This window comes from Antechinus flavipes, chromosome 1 (genome assembly GCF_016432865.1).
Source record: "Antechinus flavipes isolate AdamAnt ecotype Samford, QLD, Australia chromosome 1, AdamAnt_v2, whole genome shotgun sequence".
NCBI lineage: Eukaryota > Metazoa > Chordata > Mammalia > Dasyuromorphia > Dasyuridae > Antechinus > Antechinus flavipes.
In genome coordinates, this window is record NC_067398.1 from 506,818,927 (window position 1) to 506,843,652 (window position 24,726).

Here is a 24,726-nt window from a genome sequence, read left to right on the forward strand (position 1 = left end):
CTAATCTTCACATCTGTAAGCTGCTCTCTTCAGTCTAATTATGTCATCAATTCTGTTAAGACCCTGACATTAAGTTTTTATAGTATGAATTTTGGCTTTCTGAGCATCTGTTTTCCATGTACTCGTCCTGTGGATCCAGCTGATCCTTGAAACATTGAATGGCAGCAACTCTGTCCATATTTTTAACTCCACAAAGTTCAAACCCTGTGACTTTCAGTAAAGTTTCTGGATATATAAATATCATAGCCTTCCATATAACACTAAAGTTTGCATGCTAAATATGGCTACCAATTGTGTTGATAGATTAATAATTTCATCCAAATTTCCCCTTAGATTTCCTGCCATTAGGGCATTATAATGTATTTTCAATGATTGTTCTTAATATTGTGGGGTTAGTAATCATTGATCTCAGACAAAGACAAAGAAAGATTCAATCTTTCTGTACAAAACTCAAGCATACATATCTATGTTTTTAAAAATATTTATTTGTTTAAAATTATATGCAAAATAAGAAAAATTAAAATTAAAAAAACACAGAAAAGGATAATTTAAAAACACAACATTGTCATGTGCTCAGCAGAAAGAATATCAGGGAGGATTCAAGATATACAACAATAACTTTCATTTCAAGAAAGCATATATAATAATGAAAGAGATTATATTCATGACTCTTCATCTTTTCTTTGCTTCCTTATTGTTTTTTTCTTTGCTGTGCACTTTTTCCTTTATTCTTTTTCTCCCTTTCATTCCCCCCATCTCTCCCAAGCAGGCTACAGTTAAGAAATATATATTTAGGGCAGCTAGATGGCATAATGGATAGAGCAACAGCCTTGAAGTCAGGAGGATCTGAGTTTAAATTTGATCTCAGACACTTAATACTTCCAAGTTGTGTGACCCTGGGCAAGTCACTTAATCCCAATTGCCTTGGGGTGGGGGGGGGGGGAGAAAGAAAGAAGTATATATATATATATACATATGTATATGTGTAAATACATATATCTGTACACATACATATATGCCCATTTACAAATATGTAGACATGCATCTAAAGCAATATTAATATAGCTAATATATAATTCAGGATTCTCTATTGATTGAATCTTTCTTTGTCTTTGTCTGAGATCAATGATTACTAACCCTACTTTTTTTTCACATCAGCAAAACACTCATCCTGAAGTCTGTCTTTGGAACTTCTCAGATTATCTCAGGAGGACACTTTGTTCTGCCCCAAGTTTTATTTGTTTTTCACCAATATGTGATCTCCCTGAGATACAATTTTGTTTTGTTCATGGGGGAAATTTGGAAAGACTAGAATTTTCTGGCCTATTCCAACCATCTTTTCAGAATCTTCCTTATTGCCTCTAAGCTCGATATTCTAGGACAAAGCATACTTCAGTATATTTTTGATTGGTCAAGAATTGCTGTACCAAAAAGCACCAGAGAGCAAACACTCAGTGGTCATGATGTCTAGATGATAAGTTGTACATACACTTCTTATATTATACAAAATGTATAGCCAGTGAGACTTTGATATGCCCTTCCAGATAAATCTGCCATTTTTTCTAGGGCCACCTTAGTTACTAATAATTCTATATCCATCTAGCTCTGTAATTTCTTTTCAAGTGTGTTAATTGTCATGAACAGTATTCATTAACCAGTTCAGCTAGGGAATACAGTGGATACAACACTGGACTGAAAATGGGGAAAACATATCTTCCTAAATTCAAATCTGGCCTCAGACACTTATTCTCTAGCTGTATGACCCTGGGAAGCCACTTTCCTGTTTGCCTTAGTTCCTCATCTATAAAATGGGCTTGAGAAGATTATGATAAACCATTCCAGTAGCTTTGCCAGAAAAATTCCAAAAGAGTCAGATGTGACTGAAACCACTCAACAACAACAAAAAAGTAACAAAACTTTCAGGTCCCTTGAAGTATAGCTATCTATGATGAATTAATTTCTAGAGGAAATAAGATTTTAGTATGAAAATGCTGTAACAGTGCAACTGTCTTAAATGCCGTATTCAAGGTCTGAAAGATAATTTCTTGCTTTAGTTGTCATTGAAATATGAGCGGTTTTGTATTAGTCAGATCTAGTGCTTCATCAGTCATGAATTGTCAGGGTTAAATTGTTAGTCGAAGTTTATATTTCAAAAAAAAAATTATAAAGCTTTCACCTTAGGAGAGAAAGGATTGTCAACCATTACAATAATTCTCTCTGTGTTATGGATGGATTTTTAGTTTGTATGATCCTAAAATGAGCTCCATGGATGCTACCTGAGCTAGTTGTCTGTCTTACAGTATAATCCATGGTGAATACAACAAAGTTAACTGTGAAAGTTGACCTTTCATAGGATACATGGTTCTCTTCATGACATAAAAATATCAAAATGCCAATAAGGTAAGGAAGAACTGTTAATTAAGTCCTGAAATTTTGCTGAGGTATTGGACATCCCTCAAGGCATAGTCTGATATTTAGTGTTCAGATCTAATGTTGAAGGCCACCTTCCACTCATTCCTAATTTTTACAAAGTAATAACCATCTCCTTCCTTCCTGGTTCATAAATCTACATAGGGTCTAATGGATCCTTTCCAGTATTACAGTACTAGTGAGAGATACCAGTTCTTTGGGAATATACCACACCTTCCATCTTTCTTAAGTAAAAAAGACAGAAGTGCTCCTGCCAGTGATTGAAATGTTAAGAATTTATCTTAACATAAGATAAATTGACGTGAAGATAAATTCTTCATATTTTCTTAAATATATGTCCATAATTTTCAGTTAGCACATAAATCTTCCCACAATATAGAAAATTTCCCAGGAAGTAGATTTGGTAGGAAAATAGAATTCCAATGTTTAACTTCCTTCTGAATTAATGTTTCTTATAAACACCTCTCCAGAGATATCTCAGTCCCCAGCTCCTGAATTTTGATACCTACCTCTGGAGTTAAGTCCAAGTGTAACACAGTGTGAGATACCATTGTTCATTTATTATCTGTGTAACTCTAGGTAATCACTTTGTGGGCTTCATTGTCCTCATCTGTATAATTGAAGGGTTAAATTACATGCCCTATAAATTCTTCTGAAGCTCTAAATTTATGATTATATGAACTTCATGCTTATTTTGTCCATTAATGAAAATAGATAACTAGCATTTATATGATGTTTTAAAGTTTATAAATTTCTAAATATCTTATCTCATTTGGTCCTAATGACAATCCAAAAAGGTAAGGTCTTTCTGACTCTTAAGTCCATTATTCATCATACTTGTTGTATTACCTACCTAGAGTTAGTAGGTAGTTTTTGAATAAGACTTTTAAGTTTTGCAAAGCATTTTACAGATATTCTCACTTTATCCTCACAATAATCCTAGAAGTTAGGAGCTATTCTTTTCCCTATTTAACATATAAGGAAAATGAAGCAGTAGTTAAGTGGCTTATTTTCAGTTACATAATTAGGAAGTATCTAAAGATATCTAAAGATACTAAAGATGATTGGAGGTATTCTTGACTGTAGGTATAGGACCTTTTTCTCTGCTGCCTTCAAAAGAATGGGCTAGATAGTTATATACCCAAAGCAGAAAAACATGGAACATATTACCTATCAGATTCATGGATAGAAGAATAATATGTGAAGAAACAAGAGAGACAGAGAGAAAGGGGGGGGGAGTTGGAGAAGAAGAGAAAGGAAGAGGGGGTAGAGGAAGGGAGAGAGCATTGTTGAGCTGTAAAATGGATTTTTTTGATTATTCTAATTTTAAAACTCTTATATAAATAAAATCAATATGGCCAAGACTAGAAGAAAAGTAGAATATTTGAAGGGGGTGGAATTTTCATAGATAACCTCTCAAATAGAGCTCTCATTTCTTAAATATTATGGAGAACTTTGTCAAATTTGTAAAAATACGAATCATACCCCAGTTGATAAATGGTCAAGGAATATGAACAGAAAGTTTTTCAATTTAGAAATCAGGATTATATATCATTGCATGAGAAAATGCTCTAAATCATTATAGATTAAAAATGCAAATTGAAACAACTTTAAATTATCATCTTAGTCCTATCAGATTGGCTAAAATGATAATTGTTCTTCAACTGGGGAATGGCTAAATAAGCTGTGATATATGATTGTGATGGAATACTACTGTAATCTAAGAACTGATGAACTAGTTGATTTAGAAAAACATGGGGAGGTGGAGTCAAGATGGCAGAGAGGACACACGCTCTTCCTAAGCTTTCCTTTACCTTCAATCAATTTTAATGAAATTTAGCCTCAGAATTAGTGCTTGGCTATCAGCATCCACCAATATTGGGAGTACAACACATTGCCAATTGAAGATGATCTCGTAATTCACCAGAGAAGGTCTGTTTTTGCTCATGCATGGTGACAGAATGGGGCTAAGTCAGGCACAGACAATAAGAGCTTAGGAAACAGCTCACACTGAGTAGCCCGGGGGGGAGAGGGTAGCAGTGGTGGTTTCTGCTGCGGAAAATCTGCAGGGAGAATTTTACCCACGGTGTGGGCACTCTACCCTGGCAGCAAGCCAATAGATTAGCAGAGAAGCTATAAACACAAGGGGTAAAGACAATGACCCCAAAAGCTAGAGTCTCTTGGGACCTGGCCATACCCATCCAACATCTGGAGTTACTCAGTGTGATCCAAGCACAGTCACAGTTACTTTTCCCTGTGCAGCTGCAGTTGCTGTTCCCAGTGCAGATAATATTGCATTTCCACTGAATGCAGCCAGTGGGTGATGTCCCACTGCCCCTTCATTGCCACTTCCTGTTGTCTTTAGAGGCATCTTGTAAATACCCCACTGCACCCCATAAGCAGACCATAGTTCTTTTTTTTTTTTTCCTTTTCTTAAAATGAGCAAAAGGGCAAAGTGGGCTCTAACTATTGATAGCTTCTATATCGAAAGCGAACAGACTTCAAACCTGAGGAGACTAAAAGCGGTTTGTCTCTAGATCCAAAGATGGAAATGATCTGGTCCCCACTACATAAGGTTCTCATAGAAGAAATTTTTAAAAATCTCAAAAGAGAGCTAGAAGAAAAATGGGGAAAGGAAAGGAAAACTTTGCAAGAGGGTCAGGATAAGACATGCAACTCATTAAAAGATAAAGTGGAAAAAGAAAACAACTTCCTAAAAAAGAGAATTAGTGAATTGGAAAAGGTAAACAATTCCAGTAAAAACAGAATTTGTGAATTGGACAAAGAAAATAATTCTTTAAAAAAAAAATTCCATAGAACAAAACAACTCATTTAAAAACTCAATTGGACAAATACAAAAAGAAATAAAAAAGTAAATGAAGAGAATCATTCATTAAAAATCAAACTTGAACAAACAGAAATGAATGACCTGAGGAGACACCAAGAATCAGTCAAGCAAAACCAAAAAAATGAAAAATCAGAAAAAAATGTTAAATACCTACTTGGGAAAACAACAGACCTGAAAAACAGATGGAGAGATAATCTAAGGATTATTGAACTCCCTGAAAATCGTGATTTCAGGAAATCATCAAAGAGAATTGCCCAGATATTATAGAAACAGAATGTAAAATAGACATTGAAAGAATTCCTCGATTACCTATTGAAAGAGATCCCAAAATCAAAACTCCAAGAAATGTTGTGGATAAATTCCAGAACTATCAGACCAAGGAAAAAACACTACAAGCAGCCAGAAAAAAAAAAACAATTCAAATACTGAGGTGCCACAAGAAGGATCACTCAGGATCTAGCAGCATCCACATTAAAGAATCAAAGGGCCTGGAATCTGATATCATGAAAGGCAAAAGAACTTGGTATGCAGCCAAGGATAACTTACCCAGCCAAAGTGAGCATTTTCTTCTAGGGAAGAAGATGGACTTTCAATGAAATAGATGAATTCCATCTATTTCTGATGAAAAAAACCGGAACTAAGCAAAAAGTTTGACCTCCAAATATAGAACTCAAAAGAAACATAAAAAGGTAAAAAGAAATCTTGGGAACTATATTTCTGTTATGGGTATACATAAAGAGTACATGTATAATTTGGTTTTACTGTTATAATATAAAAAAATAATATAGAGGTGGAAAGGAAATTGTACCAGAAAAGGGAAAAGTGGAGGTATTACGTCTCACAAAGAGACAAAAGAAACCTATTATATCTGAGGGAAAGAAGGGAGGGGGATGAACATAGTGGGAATCTTGCTCTCATCAGAATTGGCTCAAAGAGAAAATATTAGACATATTTGATTTACAGAGCACTTCTCTCACTTCATTGAAAAGTGGGAGGGGAAAAGCAAAAAGGGAAGGAGTAAGCTAAATAGAAGTGAATACAGAAATTATAAGGGAAAAGTTTAAGGAAAGGAGAGGGACTCTAAGGGGGAAGGATCCTAAAGAGAAAGGACTGTGTGAGGCAATTGGTGCTCATAAGTTTAAAACTGGGGAGAGGGATAAGAGGGAAAAGAAAGAGAGAAGCATAATCTGGAGTTAACAAGATGTCAGGAAATACAGAATTATTCATTTTAACCATAAGTGTGAATGGGGAAACTCCTCCATAAAGCAGAGGCATATAGCAGACTGTATTAAAACTCAGAATCCTACAATAAGTTGTTTACAGGAAATACACTTGAAGCAGGGTGAAACATACAGAATAAAGGTAAAAGGTTGGAGCAGAATCTACTATGCTTCAGGTGAAGTAAAAAAAAGCAGGAGTAGCCATTCTGATCTCAGATCAAGCAAAAGTGAAAATTGGTCTAATTAAAAGAGATAAGGAAGGACACGGACATCAATGCAAAAATCTTAAATAAAATATTAACAAAAAGATTACAGAACATCTTCTCCAGGATAATACACCATGACCAAATAGGATTTATACCAAGGATCAGGGCTGGTTCAATATTAGGGAAACTATTAGCATAATTGACTATATCAATAACCAAATTAACAAAAACCATATGATCATCTCAATACATGCAGAAAAAGCTTTTGATAAAATCCAACACCCATTCCTATTAAAAACACAATAGAGTACAGGAATCAATGGACTTTTCCTTAAAATTGTGGTTTCAATTTAAAACCATCAGTAAGCATCATATGTAATAGAGATAAACTGGAACCATTCCCAATAAGATCAGGAGTAAAACAAGGTTGCCCACTATCACCATTACTATTCAATATTGTATTAGAAATGCTAGCTTTGGCAATAAGAGTTGAGAAAGAGATTACAGGATTAGGGTAGGCAATGAAGAAACCAAATTATTACTCTTTGCAGATGATATGATGGTAAACTTAGAGAACCCCAGTGATTCTCCTAAAAAGCTATTAGAGATAATCCACAATTTTAGCAAAATTGCAGGATACAAAATAAATTCGCATAAATCATTAGCATTTTTATACATCACTAACAAAATCCAATAGCAAGAGATACAAAGAGAAATTCCATTTATAATAACTGTCAATAGTGTAAAATACTGGGAATCTATCTGTCAAGGAAAAGTCAGGAACTATAGGAGCAAAACTACAAAACACTTTCCACACAAATAAAGTCAGATCTAAACAATTGGGAAAATATTAAGTGCTTCTGGATAGGTCGAGCAAATATAATAAAGATAACAATACTCCCTAAACTAATCTATTTATTTAGTGCTATACCAAGCAGACTCCCAAAAAACTATTTTAATGACCTGGAAAAATAACAACAAAATTCATCTGAAAGAACAAAAGGTCAAAAATTTAAGGGAACTAATGAAAAAAAATCAAATGAAGATGGCCTAGCTATACCTGATCTAAAACTATATTATAAAGCAGTGGTCACCAAACCACTTGGTATTGGCTAAGAAATAGACTTGTTGATTAGTGGAATAAGTTAGGTTCACAGGACAAAATAGTCAGTAACTATAGCAATCTAGTGTTTGACAAACCCAAAGACCTCAGATTTTTGGATAAGAATTAATTATTTGACAAAAATTGCTGGAAAAATTGGAAATCAGTATGGCAAAAACTAGGCATTGACCCATACTTAACATCATACACCAAGATAAGATCAAAATGGTTCCATGATCTAGGCATAAAGAATGAGATTATAAATAAATTAGAAGAACAAAGGATAATTTACTCTCAGACCTGTGGAGGAGGAAGGAATTTGTGACCAAAGAAGAAGTAGAGGCCATTATTGATCATAAAATAGAAAATTTCGATTGAATTAAGTTAAAAAGCTTTTGTACAAATAAAACTAATGCAGACAGGATTAGAAGGGAAGCAATAAGCTGGGAAAACATTTTTACAGTTAAAGGTTCTGATAAAGGCCTTATCTCCAAAATACATAGAGAATTGTCTCTAATTTATTAAAAATCAAATCATTCTCCAATTGATAAATGGTCAAAGGATATGAACAGATAATTTTGGATGAAGAAATTGAAACTATTTCTAATCCTATGAAAAGGTGTTCCAAATCATTATTGTTCAAAGAAATGCAATTTGAGACAACTCTGAGATATCACTACACACCCATTAGATTGGCTAACATGACAGGAAAAGATAATGACAAATGTTGGAGGGGATGTGGGTAAACTAGGACACTGATGCATTGTTGGTGGAGTTGTGAATGGATCCAGCCATTCTGGAGAGCAATTTGGAAGTATACTCAAAAAATTAGCAAACTGTGCATACCTTTTGATCCAGCAGTGTTTCTACTGGGCTTATATTCCAAAGAAATATTAAAAAAGGGAAAGGAACCTGTATGTGCAAAAATGTTTGTGGCAGCCCTTTTCATAATGGCTAGAAACTGGAAATTGGATGGATACTCATCAATTGGAGAATGGCTGAATAAATTGTGGTATATGAATGTTATGGAATATTACTGTTCTGTAAGAAATGACCAGCAGGATAAATTCAGAAAGAGACATACATGAACTGATGCTAAGTGAAACGAGCAAAACCAAGAGATCATTATATAGCAACAACAATACTATGATGAGCAATTCTGATGGACGTGGCTCTCTTCAACAATGAGAAAATCCAAATCAGTTCCAATTGATCAATGATGGACAGAATCAGGTACACCCAGAGAAAGAACACTGGGAAATGAGTATGGACCACAATATAACATTTGCACTCTTTCTGTTATTGTTTGCTTTCATTTTTGTTTTTGCTTCTCAGGTTATTTTTACTTTCTTTCTAAACCTGATCTTTCTTGTGCAACAAGATAACTGTATAAATATGTATACAAATATGTATGCATTTAACATATACTTTAACATATTTAGCATGAATGGGACTACCTGCCATCTAGGGAAGGGGATGGATGGAAGGAGGGGAAAAATTGAAACAGAAGTTTTGCAAGTTTTGTAATGTTGAAAAATTACCCATGCATGTGTTTTGTATATAAAAAACTATAATTAAAAAAAAAAAAAAGAAAAACATGGAAAGACTGGGACCTATGAAGGAAGATGCTATCCATCTCCAGAGAAAGAATTGACCAAAAAAAATACGTATCTATATATACTTATATGCTGTGATCTTACATACGTTGTTTGAGTATATATACATATATATATATAAATGTATGTATATATTTATAGATATATGTATGTGTTGTATATGCATATATAAATGTATGTATACATACATAAATATGGTACATATACATTTGTATGTGTATATCTATATATAGATAGTCTTTTCTGGGGAGAGAGAGGTAGGAAAGCCAAGAAAAAAATATTCAGCAAAGAACCAAAGGAAAATTTGATGGAAGAACAAAAAAGCTGGGTAGCTTTGAAAACAATGTAAAGGATTTATTACAGGGTTTTGTTTAAATGGACATTTGTTGTTGTTGTTGTTTTTTAATTCTCTCATATTCTGCTGTGCACATAAAAATGGTCTTTTGTTCTTTTTTGGTGGTTGTTCTTTTCTTATTTGGTATTTAAGTTTAAAATGAATTACCAGTGTTAATCACATCATTAACTAATAATTAATTAGCTTAATTATTAAAAACTGCCTCACAAAGTAAAAATTATATGGGTTTAGATCCTGTCCCTGACACATCTGTTGCATGTCTAAAGGAAGTTCTTTAACTTCTCTGAGCCCCATATGATTCATTAAGACTCTTTAAATTGCACATGCTGATCTGTCTTTTTAGAGAAAGCTTCCTTGCTGGGATAGTAATCAGCCCTAGTGTAATCTAACAACAACAAAGCAAGAAGAAACTGCAGTAGTATCAACATCAGTTCATTTATGTAGCACCTTAAATTGGTAGAGCAACACACCCTGTTTCAGTGTATATGTCTTTAGGGAATGTACATTTTGTATTATTTTAAAATTAACATATTGTTCTATTAACTAATTTAAATTATGAAAACACATTCTGATGAAAGAATCTGTAAATTCATATTCAAGTATATAGAAAACAGCATTTATTTAATCGGTTCAGAAATGCTAACAAGCTTTTAATCATTTGAAAGAAAGATGATACTTAACAAAAGTTCTTTAACAAAAGAACATGTTTTTGCCTGGGAACAATCAATGGTCATTCATTCAGTGGCCAAAAGAAAGGAAAAGATCCAAAAGGCCTAAGTTTGAATCGAGGCTGTAATACTATAATTATTATCTGTATAATTGTAAACAAATTTTCTTGTCTCAGTGAACCCTTGAACATCTGTTTGCTCATTTATACTTTTCTTTGACATTTAATTTGATCCATTTCACTGATACAGATAGTTTCTTCATTGGTATAGATTATGACATGTGATACAGATGACAATTCTTCCTTGGTCTCTTACCCTGAGCAGTTCTTACACATGATGTTTCCATAGGTCCTCCATGGAACATCTATGTGATGGGATGGTCACTATCATAAGGTCTTTTAGAGAAAGTTGGAAGATACATTATCCTGTTATTTTAAAAATGATGATTGAAGTTAAAGCAGAGAGGGAGAGATGGCTGGTCAGGGAGACGAGCATTCAAATGTGGCCTCAGATACTTATTAGCTATGTAATCCTGTGCAAATCACTGTAAAGCTCACCTTTCTTATCTATAAATGTGAATCATAATAGCACCTTTCTTCTAAGATTGTTGTAGGATTAAATGAAAAAATATTTGTACTTTGCAAACCTCAAAGCACTATATGAATGCTGTCTTGTAATATAACCAGTCTATTTTTTTTAAAGTAACTAAGTTCCTTGATAATGTTTTTCAAATTCTTCAGGCTATCTGTCATCATTGGGAATAATGCTGCAGCTTCCTTGTGCTTACCACTTAAAATGCCAATGCTATTTTGATCCTGATATTATGATAAGACCCCATCACTTGACTCCATAGGGATGATCAGGATAATAAACCTTCAACTATTTATCTCAAAGATTGTTTTGAGGAAAACGTTCTGTAAATCTAAGACAATATAGAAATGCATGGATATCATTTTCCTCCCCAGTAACTTCCCAGACTTCAGTACTCAATTGGCTTTCTCCAGTATTTCCTGTGACTTTCATGTCCCAGCATACTGTGCAGTGAGGAATGAAGTTATAGTAGCCACACTCAGATATCATTAAAAAACAATCTCTGTAGTATAGAATATGAAAACTTATTGACTTTGATTTTTCTTTTCTCCTTTCTTAGTGTTTACCAAATAGTGGTTGAAGAAGAAAGTCCTCGTAGAACTAAAAAGACGACAGAAATATTGAAATGCTACCCCGTGCCAATTCACTTTCAGAATGCTTCAGTCCTCAACTCTCCATATTATTTTGCTGCCGAGTTTCCAGCAAACAGCCTTCAGGCTGCTCAGCCCTTTACAATTGGTGACAATAGAACATACAATGGCTACTGGAACACTCCTCTTCTTCCCCACAAAAGCTACAGAATTTATTTTCAAGCTGCTAGTAGAGCTAATGGGGTAAGTGTTACATGTAGCTAATCAATATTTATTAAGTACCTACCATGTCCCGGACACTGGTCTAAGCACTGGGCATAATAAAAAGAGTGAAAAGGGCATTCCTTTACTCAAAGGCCTTACAAACTAATGAGGAGACACACATGCAAACAAATATATACAGATTAAACTATATACATATCCATACACCTTATATGTATGTATATATAGGACATCTATGGGCATATATAGGGCATGTATGTGTGTCACATGTGTGATATATTGCTATGTGTTAGGTAGCATGTTTATATTTTTGTTCAGATATACAAACATAGAAATAATATAGATGTCTTTGGAAATGCTGCATCAAACAGCTAGTGTCTCAGGCCAGATTAAGATTTAGAAAGATAAGTCTTCTTCATTCTAAGCCCAGTGCTCTATCTACTGTGCTGTCCAAGCTCAAGTCCTTTCTCCTGTAAGAAGTCTTTCTCAGTCCCTTCCCTCTTAGTTCTTGCTAGTAGTACCTTCTCTGAGATTTCCTTTTTTATTAATCTATATCTATGTCTATCTATCTATCTGTCTATCTGTATCTTGTATGTATGTAATTATTTGTATGTTGCCTCACCATTAGAAGAAGAGCTTCTTGTGGCCCAGGCTTGTTTTTTGCTTCTTTTTCTCTCTTAACAATGTTTATAGGACATAATAACTGTTTAATAAACATCTAATGACTGATTCACTGTTTCTTGCCTGCTCTTCTTTGTGAGGGGAAGAAAATGGCATAATCAGGAATATCTGTTCTCAAAGTTTTTTTTTTGTTTTTTTTTTAAATAATCCAGAAGGATTACATTAAAATTCTGTGAAATCAGATGATTGAAAAATCATTTCCATTTGACCACGTGTTTCCAAAAGTTGACTTGTCGTAGCTCCTAATGGGCATCTCATCTTCCACATTCTCATGTCCCTAATTTGTTTTTCAGTCAATTGTCAAAATAATCTCCCTAAAGAATAAATTCCTTTACTCAAGTTTTCACTTGTCTTACCTTACTGTCCCACACAAGCTCTACATTCCATACAAATTCACTTTTTTTCCTCTTCTTCTAAATCAGCTTTCTATCTCCCACCCCCATATTTTATACAAGCTGTATCCTGCCAGTCCCACTCCTTAACCCTTTAGAATTTACTTCTTCCTTACCTCTATTTATTAGAATCCTTAGTGTTTTTAAAGACTCCTGCCATTCCTGACCCTTCCATTCTACTATCTTCCTTTCTCTTTACATTTTCATGACAGACTCATTTCTTTACATATTTCATGGAAGAGGAGGTAATCCCCTCCAATCGCCATCTCAATCATAGGTCAGAGAGGATGGAGATTGCTTAATAGATTGTTTCTTTACCCTCAGATAATACATCACCACCTACATAATAGGAATTGGATAAATGCATGTGGAAGGAATAAATGAATGAATGTTGTTGCTTAGCCTACAGCTGAGTTACAACTACAACACATACAGAGCTCATTTTCATTTTGATCCTGCATCTGTCTGTTCAGCTTATTTGATCCTAACTCTTTGCTCTAAAGCAAGTTAAGTTTCCTTTTGATATGATTAAATTAGAATCTTTTTTAAAAGTTAAAATACTATCAGTAGAATGAATTTGGAATTGAAATAAGAACTTTCACAGGACTTTTGCTGGGCCCATTTTATTCAATTATTTCTTCCACAAATCTCCCCATTCCCTTCCCCCCCCCAAAAAAAAAAAAAATCCCAAGCAGATGGATAAGATTTGACTGTTTCTCTCAACAGCTTGGAAATTGTTTCAAGCCACCATAATGGCTTCACTTTGGCAATGCACCGAGACTACAGAATTGTGATTTTAAAAAAAATTAAATATAGTTTTTTGAGCTGAGCTGTATTCTCTCTTCATCTTTGCACAGGAAGAGAGTAAGAGTTGTTAGAGGTCAGTAAGGCTTCGGAAAGATAACTACACTTTTGTGTTTGTTATTCTTATTTCATTTTTTGGGTCAGAGTTAGGTAAGGTATTTGTTGTTGTTGTTGTTGAATGTCTAGTATATTGGATTTTCAGCCTAGAAATGTAGCTCAATGTATGTCATGGAATAATCAAAACTTCTCCAAAAACAAGGAAGGTTTACCTCATCAATAGCTTTAGACTTGAGCTATAATTTTTTTTTTTTTTTTTTTTTTTTTTTTTGGTGAGCTTCTGTATAGTGATTCCTTTTCCCTCTTTATTTGATACAGGAAACCAAGATTGATTGTGTACGGGTGGCCACCAAAGGTAGGTTAAAATTCTGAGGTGCTTTTCTGTCTCATAGAAGCTCTTTTACTGAGTATTTTTAAACTACTGGAAGTACTGTGTAATTTAAAAATATTGATTATATATAGGGATGGTATGATGGAAATTTTTCTGCAGAAATATGTGTTATTTTTAATATATTATTTCTGGTTTGGGGGCTTTAAAAATTAATGGTGTCTCTTGTTTGTATATCACCTTTATTTCTGAATATCCTCCCTTTCCCAATAAGCCATTTTTGCATCACAAAATCAAAAAGAAAGACGAGTAATTCAGAAAAAAAAAACTCACATCACCTTATTGTGATAATATAAACAATGTTCTATACCCATAGGCTTTCACCTGTACAAAGAAGGGAAGGTAATGAGTCTATTTTCTCACCTGGTGATTGTTTTAAAGGTTATCTTGTAGGGTTATTATGTGATCTCACTATGCTTATTTCTCATCTTTCCATACAATAGAATCATAGTGGTATGCCTTGTGGCTGCTCACATACAAGGTAGTAAAAATTATCCACTATTTCTGAGCAGTTTTACAATTTTGTAATTATTCTTAACAAAGAGTAAGTAAAATGTTTACATTGGTGAAGTCAGTATTCCTGGAAACCCTAAAATTCCTACATATTACAATATAAAATAGAAGAAATAAATTACATAAACTTGACCTGAGATAACTCATGTCTAGAATAACAGCTGAAAAATATTGTTGAGATAATAAGTTCAGGACTGCTTGGTGTATGTCTTTGTAACACACCCTTCCCTTAAATTCTATTAACTGTTGATAATGGACCATGCTAGAAAGAACTCAATCAATCATTCAAACATTTTTAAAAATGTGTTTTTTTTTTTTGTTTCATATGTCAAATAAATGGCTACACAATAACATAATTCAAAGCAGTGGAAGTACTGGGGTCCTTAAGAGCGATTTTATAAATATATAATATACTTTTAAAACCCTTCATTGAATATCTTGATTTTTGAAAGTAATTGACTATGGTGACAAATAGGATTTTTTGTTGTTTTCTAGTATCCCTGATTAGTTTTTATAAAATTAATTTTTAATTCTTTCTCTTAATATAAAATTAACTCTTATGTTAACTGTTATCTTATATGTTTACAGATATTATTCCCTGCTAAGGGATTTAAGGACTTAAGTCCTTGACTGATGACCCTTTTAGGCCCCTAACTTATCTCTGCTATGAAACAGGATTTTGTAAATATCTCTTTATTACTCTCTATATCACCCTGTCTGAAAGAATGAAAGTACCTCCTAAAGTGCCAAAGGTAGAATAATAAAACTACCTTACATTCAAATATTTTTGTTTGTTTTTGTTTTTTTTTTTTCAAAACACTCACATTTCTACTTTCATATTTGATTCTTGTAATAATTCTACTAGGCAGTCAGCACAGGTATTATTGTCATTCCTAATTTAAAGTTGGGAAAACAGACTCACTGAGAAGTTACCCAAGGTCACACAGCTAGTAATGATTAGAATAAGGAATTGAACTGTTATTTCTGACTTCCAATCCAATGTTCTTTCTGTTCCAAATGTACTACTTTTGCCTACCTAATTATGATATTTCTGTGTTTTATTTTTTAAGCCTAATCCCCTGCCATATTTACCACAGTAATAATGAACTTTCTGTAATAGTTTTCATTTTGAGAATGATCTAGCAATGTAAGTAACATCAGTGAAGGAAGGAATTTTGAACAGCTTTGCTATTTGCACAACAGATTGTGATAGTGTTTTTCTCCTGTCATTTAAGTTTAATCAATATTGTGGTTTATTTTACACATCGTTAAGGGATGGTTAGATAATCAGTTGACCTCATTGATTAAATAATTCCCAGTCACATTTTTAAGTGATTTGTGAATCTTTACATAGTAACAGACAGATCCTTTAACCTCTATTTGCAAAAGGGGAAGTAAAAATTAGAATGATCATTTCATTGAGCTGTTTGTCAATTTTCTTTTCATAAACTCATAGAGCTGGAAACAGCCTTGAGAAAGGTCTTGTCTCCAGGCAAAACTAGCATCCTTTTTAAAAACCCCAGAGGAGGAGATGAAGTGAGCTCCTTTTGTAGGATAATCTTTCACAACTCTTAGAATCAGGAAGTCCTTCATAGTTTTTACTTAAATTCATCTTACAGCCATGTTAGTCATTCTATCTTGACTTGTTCTAAAACGAATGAGGGCTTAGAAATAAGAAGGTAGAAAGGCTTAACACTGAGAACATATTTCTAGACCACATCATAACACTGGACTAAACCACCCTAATTGTTTTTGCTTCACAATGCTGGCATTTAATTAAATTTTCTGCTAATAGACCCACTTTCCCAAGACATGCATTGTATTTCCAAAGATTTCAATGTTCTTCTGAAATAACTGTTGTCAAGTATCTTTACAGAGATAGTCCGGAGGTGGTTTTGTTTTCACAAAGAACTCAATTTGTAATTTCAAGGAAAGGGATATATCTCTTTACAATATATTTTCATGCTATTTATACCTTTAATGTTTTGATTATTTTAATCATATGTACAGGGTCTGTTGTGACACTAATCATATCCCATATTAAATTATCATAAAAATTAGACACAGAAAAGACCTAACGTGTTTTCCTACAGATCTCCAAATCAGAGAGCATCTACTGCAAATGGTGCTCCTTTAAAAAAACATATAATCACTGTAGCTTCCTGCTCTGCAGAAATGGATGTACTTATTGATCACTGAATCTCCTATTTCTTAAGTTTCAAATTCTGATTCAATTCCATACGCATTTATTAAACACCTACTATGTACAAAGTACTATGCTTAGTGCTAGGGATAGAAAGATAAAACAAACAAAAGAGGCTCAAAACAAAACAGATATATACAATTTACAGAGATAAGTAAATGAGAAAAGTTTTATCATTTAGCTATCATTCACCCTAAGTTTGGATATCCCTTCAAAGTTCTAAATTGGGACCTCTTCTCCTCTCTTTTTACACAGCTCCCATATATTTAGCAATAATCCAATCATCTTTGTTCAGATGACTCATATATCTGTAGACCCAGTCCTAGTCTTTCTCCTGACCTTTAGTGCTTGCATTACCATTTATCTTTTGGACATTTAAACTGAGTGTCCTCAAGACATTTTAAACTCTAAATATCCAAAACAAAATTTGTGATCTTTCTCCCAAAAGTCATCTCTTTATGAGTCTTCTCTATTTCTGTGGAAAACACCACCATTACTTGAGTTTTTCAAGTTTGTAACCTTGATTTTATGCTCATCTCCTTTCTTTCTTTCACTTCATATAAGTAATTATATGCTAAATCTTAGCATCTCTCTTCCTCTCTATAGCAACTCATAGATAAATCATTCTCTCTGATCACACAGCCATCATCTCAGCTTATCCTTTCTTCATGGTGCCATCTCCATACATCCTGAGCTATACCTTGCCACTAGACCCAGCTAGCTGTGAAGGAGAAAGTGAGGATGATGATACTGCAAAACCCTTCCTCACTTAAATCCACTTAGCTTCCATGTCATGGCATCACTTCCCTGAAGTCATGGTCCTTGAGAACAAAGGACAAACAATTAACCTCTGTGAATAGGAGGAGGAGCTGAGCCACTGAAGATCCAACTGGAACTGACCAGTTAGGCAAGATAGTTTTTTTTTTTTTTTTCTCTTTCTCGTGGGAGAATGACCAGTAAAGCAAATTTTACATTTATTTCACAAAATGGGCACTCAGTACATGTTTCAGTAATGGAAGGAAGGAAGGACCTTCTGGTTTATGAGCTAGACCTTTTTTCCCTTAAGGGTCATGTCTTAAACCCAAATTACCCTAACTCTCATTGATTGGCCAATAATAAATCCCAAGCCATATCCTACTTGGTCACTGTTTGGGTCCTGATTGGCTCAAAGTGAATATAAATATCATTTGTTTCTGTTTTTCCAGAGACTCTGAGAGTCTTCCCTTTGCAGATTGATTTTCCTTTATGACTAGTAAAAGAGACCATTCTCTGCCTAATTTCTTATTTAGCCTTAACCACTGATTGGACATTGCCTCAGTCAAACTGAGACCTGTTAAAAACCTTAACTAAAAAAGGCTAAGGTTTCTTATCATATCTAGTTATCTCCAGTCATCCTGATCTGATCTCTACCTTGCCCAGATGGCTCCGGAGGAGAAAATGACACTGGTGATTTTGCATACCCCTCCCTCCCTTCAGTTCATTTGCATATCACAGCATCACTTCCTTGATAGCATAGTCATTTTCAAGAGGGAAAGACAAACAACAACATCCTTTCATCACATTTCTCTGGTTGATTGCAATAGCTAACGAATCCATCTCTATTACTCAGATCTTTCCCCACTCTAGTCCATTCTCCAAATAGCTATTGAAGAGACTTTCCTCAATCATATATCCTCAAATACCCGTATCACTTTCCTATTCAGTCAATTCTACTCATTCTTACTGCATCCAGTATCAAATATAAATTCCCTTCTTTGACATTTTAAAGGCAAAAACTTTTCAACTTTGCCCCAAATGATCTTTTCAAATTCCTTAAATATTAGTCCTATTCCTGAATTTTTGAGATCCAGTCAAACTAGCCTTGTCCTATGGAAGATTCTGTCTCCCACCTCCATATCTTTGTACCGATTGGCCTCCATGCCCGGAATACCCTATCTCTTCACTTTCACTTCATAGAATTCCTCATGTGCTTCATCTACATAAACTCACAAGATCTCCCTAATTATTGATATTTATTTTATATCCTTTAGGTTTAATCTGTATATACATAAATTATATTCTATGTAATAAATAAGTGCCATACAATATTATTAGTAATTTATAATATATACATAATAATGCATCATATAATAAATGTGTGCTATCTTCTCCATTAGAATGTAAGCTCTATGAGAGCAGGAATTTTTTTCAATTTTAACATATATATGATATATAATATATATACACACATACACATATCTATGTGAGTATCTATCTAGGTTCTAGCACAGTGCCTAGGACATAGCAGGTGTTTAATATATTCTTATTGGTTAATTGATTGATAAGTATAAGATAATTTAAGGATGGAAAAATGGGAATGTGTTAGGTAGTGACACCAAGATATGCCTTGAAGAATGTAAAGATTCTAAAAGACAGAAATGAAGAGGAAAGAATGGCAAATTGCTGCATTATGCAAGAGAATTTCATTTCTATTTAGATATGTACTTTTTCTAGGCTACTTAATTTTTTTCCTATGCTCTGTAGTCAAGGGAACAACTTTTGGCTATTTTAAGAAAATATAACTTATAGTATGTTTCTCTTTTTTTAATCCAACTTCATAGTTTTTCTAGTTGGATTGCTTTTCTAGATCAGTAGACTCTACTCTGTTTTAGATGTCAGATCACTTAGATGTTAGATCACTTTAGATGATATATCACTTCTGTATACTTGTTAAATAAACATTCCTGAAGAAGTTCTTTATTATACTAGTTTGGGAGATTTCAGTCATACTGAATCACAAATGACAGTGTCTTACTTCAGTAAAGAATCTTATTCTGTTAATAAATTCCTGCCAAAAATGGTTTATTCAAAGGTAATTAATCATGAGACATTATGCAGCTATCTTGAACAAGTATATTAAATGAAAAATTTGGAAACTTCTGCCCACAATATAAGACTGGTGTCTTTAGTGTCTGTGGGATTTTCTCTGAAGTTGTTAGAGAGCAACATTTTAAATATTCATTTAGATTTGCAAGGTTAACTCAGTTTTGAAATCTAGCTTTATTTATGTTTCTTAAATATCCCAGCATCCAAAACATCTTTTAAAAATTTTCTATATATTTATGTACTTATGCAAATGTGGAATATATATATATATATGTATGTATGTGTGTGCACAGATATATATATACACACACATATATATATATATGCATGGGCACACATACATAAAATATACATATATATCATTTCAGAATAATTTCATATTAGGGCTGCATCGTATTTGAGAGTAGTGAAACTATGTTTGAACCACTATGTAACTTTACTTGTGGACCACAGGATTTACCAATTTATTCCTCCCCCAGTTTGAGTTTTATTAGATAGTACAGTAGAATACTTTTTAAAAAGAAGAGAAAACTCAGAAAATGTATTTGCAACACTCTTATCTGAATTCTGTGTTTAAAAGTCACACTATCAAAGGGTGACTTCTAATGCCTAGTGCACATCAAAACTTGCAAATTTTCTATCTCACCTTTCTCCTATCTTATACTGTTGATAGTTGCTATGGCAAATGTGGGCTTCAATTTGCAAATGTTTTAATGGGAGAAATTGTTGCAAAACATTAAGAAACAGTGGAAATATTTTCATTGTTGATCTGATAAATACCAGTTAACTTCCTTGCTTTGAAGGAAGTTGAAAATATTTAGAGCTCCACTTGAAAATGTAGTCTTCCTGTTTATTCCATCATTCTAAAAAATAATGTACTTCATCAGTTCTACAATACCACTAGGGATGGAGCCAAGACAAAGAAGTATGTTGCTAAAAGAATGAGAATATCTTTTAAAAAATACAAATCAGGAAGATTCTTTGTCATATAAATAAGTAAACTCTAGGATATCTTAAGATCATTGAGATATAAAATCATGTGTTTTTTTCCCAAATTTCACCAGTTCAACTAATACAACAAATACTGTAAATTTCTATTCAAAAATGTTCATAATGAAGTTATCTCTCCTTAATTCCATAAAAGATAAGTCTAATTAAGCTATATATTATAGCACTGAATTAGGACATTTTAGTATTTGATATATCCTAATTTTCTTCTCTTTAGCTCTTTACTAAAAATGTCATGAATATCAGAAATTAATAGTTTTTGCTCAATGCTTAAGAATTTGACCTCCAAAGTATAATAAATTCTAAGTTTCAATACATTTCAGATTGATTTAAAAAAAAAAACTATTCTAAAATACTTACACATATTCTTTCTAACATTGTGTTACAAGACAACAAAAACTACTGAGTAGAACATTGAGCTATCATAAAAATATAAGCTGGTATTTATAATGCATGACTATAATGGTAAAAAGAAGTTGAGATGAAGTGATAAAAGTTTTAAATAAATGTCGTTATTTTTAGCAGATATGAAATTTGTTTATCTATGTCTTTGTGAGACAAGTGCTCCTACTTCTATGTGAGATAAGACAAAATGTTTTTTTAAAATAAAATACTTCAAATATTCCTGTCAATAATATAGCAGCATTTTAGATGTTGCCTGGAATGTTAACTACATATTAACAGTATCAACAATCACAGAAGCACTCACACAAATGTTAAGGTTTAAAAGCACACACTTTGTGGTAATTCTGGTTTCTATTCCAAATTCAGGTCTACTTAGCACAGCTTATCCTTACAACTTGTTTATTCCCTACTTAAAGGACCATGCAAGGGTCTTTAGGGACCTTGGTTCTCTGATCAAAATGCTAGATTATTAATCACTACAGCAATACTGGGATGATTTCATTAATAATGAGTGAAAGACTATTGTAACATTTTAAACTCAGCCTCTGCTTCATTCCAGCTACTAGGAGCAATGCTCTGTTTGAATGTTGCAGAGGGATATTTCAAAATATTATGCAGCAGCAGTTTTGAGTTTAATTGTCTGCAGATGGTAGATGATCTATTTTCCTCACTCGATGCCACATTTCTAATAGCACCCAGGCTGTTCCATGTAAATTAGTAATCTTTCATCTAAGCCTATTCTTAATTTTCCAATATTTTTTCTTTACATCATTTTCCAACTGCATCATATTAGATCTGACCTTTTAATTTGTATATTTTTCCCCAATATGTGTGTGTCACAACTCCTTTAACTACTTAAAGACAGCTGTTGAACTATGCTGGCAAATCAAGAAACTCAAGAGGTCATATTCGGGAACCCCAATTCTTTTTTAGACAATGATTACAGTTTTGGGAATGGCAACCAGAAAAAAAAAAGAGTTTATGTGTGTTCTTACACTTAATCTTACAGGGAAAGTTTGAACTTGCATTGGAGTTGGAATGAGACTTCTAAATGGAAAAGTTATAGATGGATTAGAATTTTATGGAATCACATTTTTTTGTTCATCAAGCATTCTATTTGTAGACTATTTTAAGAGGCCAAAAACAATTTTGACTTGTATGGAAAACCAAATCTTAACAACCAAAAAGGAAAGGGGAAGGAGAAAAAATTATCTGAATTGGGAGCAACCTAACGTAGTGGTTTGAGTCCTGGACTCAGAATCAGGAAAATCTGGTTCAGTTCCCACTTCTGATACTTTCTAGCTGTGTGACCATAGGTAAAATGCTTGCTCTCTAAATCTAGTGGAAGAAATGAAGTAATAAATCTTTAATTTAACTGAATTAGCAGTAAATTTTGACAGATGCACATTCAAGATCAGATGGAACCACTAATTATTTCTGATTAATGGATTAAAAAAAAATTTCTTTCAATTGGTCTTGTCTGAACCACAGCCAGAGTCAGTGATTGGTAACAATCTAAAAGCCTCCGAAGACTCTGCATGAAGAGTGAAGGAAAACCTGTCTTCCTGTGTTTTCTCTTTTCTATTGTGGTTGTTGGAAAGCAATTGAGACAACTTGATATAATGACCAAGAATTCTTCTTGCTAGCCTAGCTTCAGTCTGGCTTTTTTTTCCCTCATGCATGCTGACCTGGGAATCTTCCTTTGCCTTAGCTGCGATACTCGTGACTCAGCTTACAACACCATACATTCGCATCGCCCCTGCTGCAGGCGACGAGCAACTAACAGGTCAGACATTCAAGTATAGATGAGTCATCTTGCCCATTTCCTTTTCATTTTCTTCAACTTTGTTTCCCCTTCATATCTCCTTCTTTGCTTATGGATTGTTTACTCCATTTTTAGACCTCTGATTTGGTCCCATACCTTAATTCTCTCATATGCTTGGCACTTTTCTATGTGTACATTTATATCCATGCATATTTAAAGTTCAATTCCACTGCATGTTTTCATTGTGTACCTTGTCTGTGGATATGTTCCTTCTGGCCTAATGTGTTAGAGAAATGAAATTATTCTCAACTTGCAGCATTCACAACATGAAATAGGGTTTTAGTTCAAGTACATGAAGATGTAGTTGTTACATTTTCCAGATGAACATAACAAAACTTTGTAGTAGGAAATTTCTTGTTATCATACCAAGTTTAGATTGCATGTGCATTTACAAATGTGTTAACTTTACACATCTTTTGTCTAACCAATGTTAGCAAATTGGGGCCACACTATGTTGTTCAAATAGAATTTCATGTGTATAAATTTAGAATAGTAGAGAGTGTATCATTCATAGGTCCTTTCTCAAAGAAAAAGTACTTGTGTATCTATATAGCTATCTCATCTGTATAGTGCTTATGTAGGGATAGAACATCTGCAATCCAAATCCACTGAATCACTTAGGACAGTTCTTACAATATAAATGGCTTCATGTCCAGTTCAAGTAGAAGAATGGCCTCTTAATCAGCTTGGGAAATTAGCTTGTTCATTCCAAATAGCTTGAAGGCACTTAATGGCCTCATGTAGAAGAAAGTATAATAGAATTCTTCAAATGAAAGGTGAGTGAATAGAATACATGAAAGATACCTTAAGTCTAAAGCTCATAAAACACCTCAGAGGTGCATGGTTTCAAACCATAAGTACCCAAGCAGTATCCAAACCTTGTTTTCAGAGGAAATGATAGCTTTTTAACTTTTTGTCTTTTATAACCAATATATATTGGTTTTACATAGATATATATGAGAGAGAGAGAGAGAGAGAGATAAGGTTCATAAAATATAAACCTGAATAAGCATTTCCAGGGAAGCATCCTTTTTCTATTATTTTTTTAAATACTATGCATGAAAATTTTTCTTTACTAAAAAAAAGAAAAAAAAACTTGAATAGTAGGAACACATCACAAATATTTTCTCTGAAGCTTATTCTTCTATATGTAAAACAAGAGAATTCAGAGAATTATAGAGTGACAGCTTAAAGTAATGAAATTCAAACTCCCTATTACTTTATGGGTGAAATTCTACATGTATGCTATATGTACCCTAGAAGCTTTCAAGCTGTTCTCCTAGAAGATATCTCCTTGCTCTCAGCTAAAACTCTTGAATTTTTGCTGTCTCTCTGATCATCTGAGCTTATTTTCATATTTATCCACTAGGGTGCTTTTTCCCTCCTCTATAAAGTACCTATTCCTTTCCTTTCCTTATTAGCAGAGATTTCTTTGTTTTCAGAGAAATGTTTCTTCCTATAAGAAATGAACAAATGTGACTTTAGGTGTCAGGCCTGAGAGTGATCTTGATGTTGGAATCCTTAAAGAAGATCAAACTATCAGTAATATTTGAACCATCGAAACTTTCATGACCTGGAAGCATCCTATTATATAATTAAAGAGTCACTCTTTAGAAAAAAAAAAGTCTCATTGTATTATGCAATCAGGACTTCACCAATTAGAAGCAGAATGAAACACAACCTTTTTGTTTTATGTCTGTCATCAGCCAACTTCAAATGTAACTTATAATCTATTAG

At 33.5% G+C, this 24,726-nt stretch overlaps 1 protein-coding gene across 6 annotated transcripts in view; it reads left to right on the top strand.

Annotated features, from left to right (window-relative positions):
- Positions 1 to 24,726, top strand: part of PTPRM (protein tyrosine phosphatase receptor type M) — a 966,854-nt gene that overhangs the window by 598,827 nt on the left and 343,301 nt on the right. For 3 of the 6 annotated variants that reach the window (XM_051970436.1, XM_051970431.1, XM_051970432.1), the window contains exons 12-14: positions 11,596 to 11,869; positions 14,101 to 14,137; positions 22,876 to 22,950. In XM_051970436.1, the coding sequence (XP_051826396.1) occupies positions 11,596 to 11,869; positions 14,101 to 14,137; positions 22,876 to 22,950 (386 nt within the window). The remainder of the gene's footprint in view (positions 1 to 11,595; positions 11,870 to 14,100; positions 14,138 to 22,875; positions 22,951 to 24,726) is intronic. The other 3 variants (XM_051970437.1, XM_051970433.1, XM_051970434.1) reach the window with 1 other exon arrangement.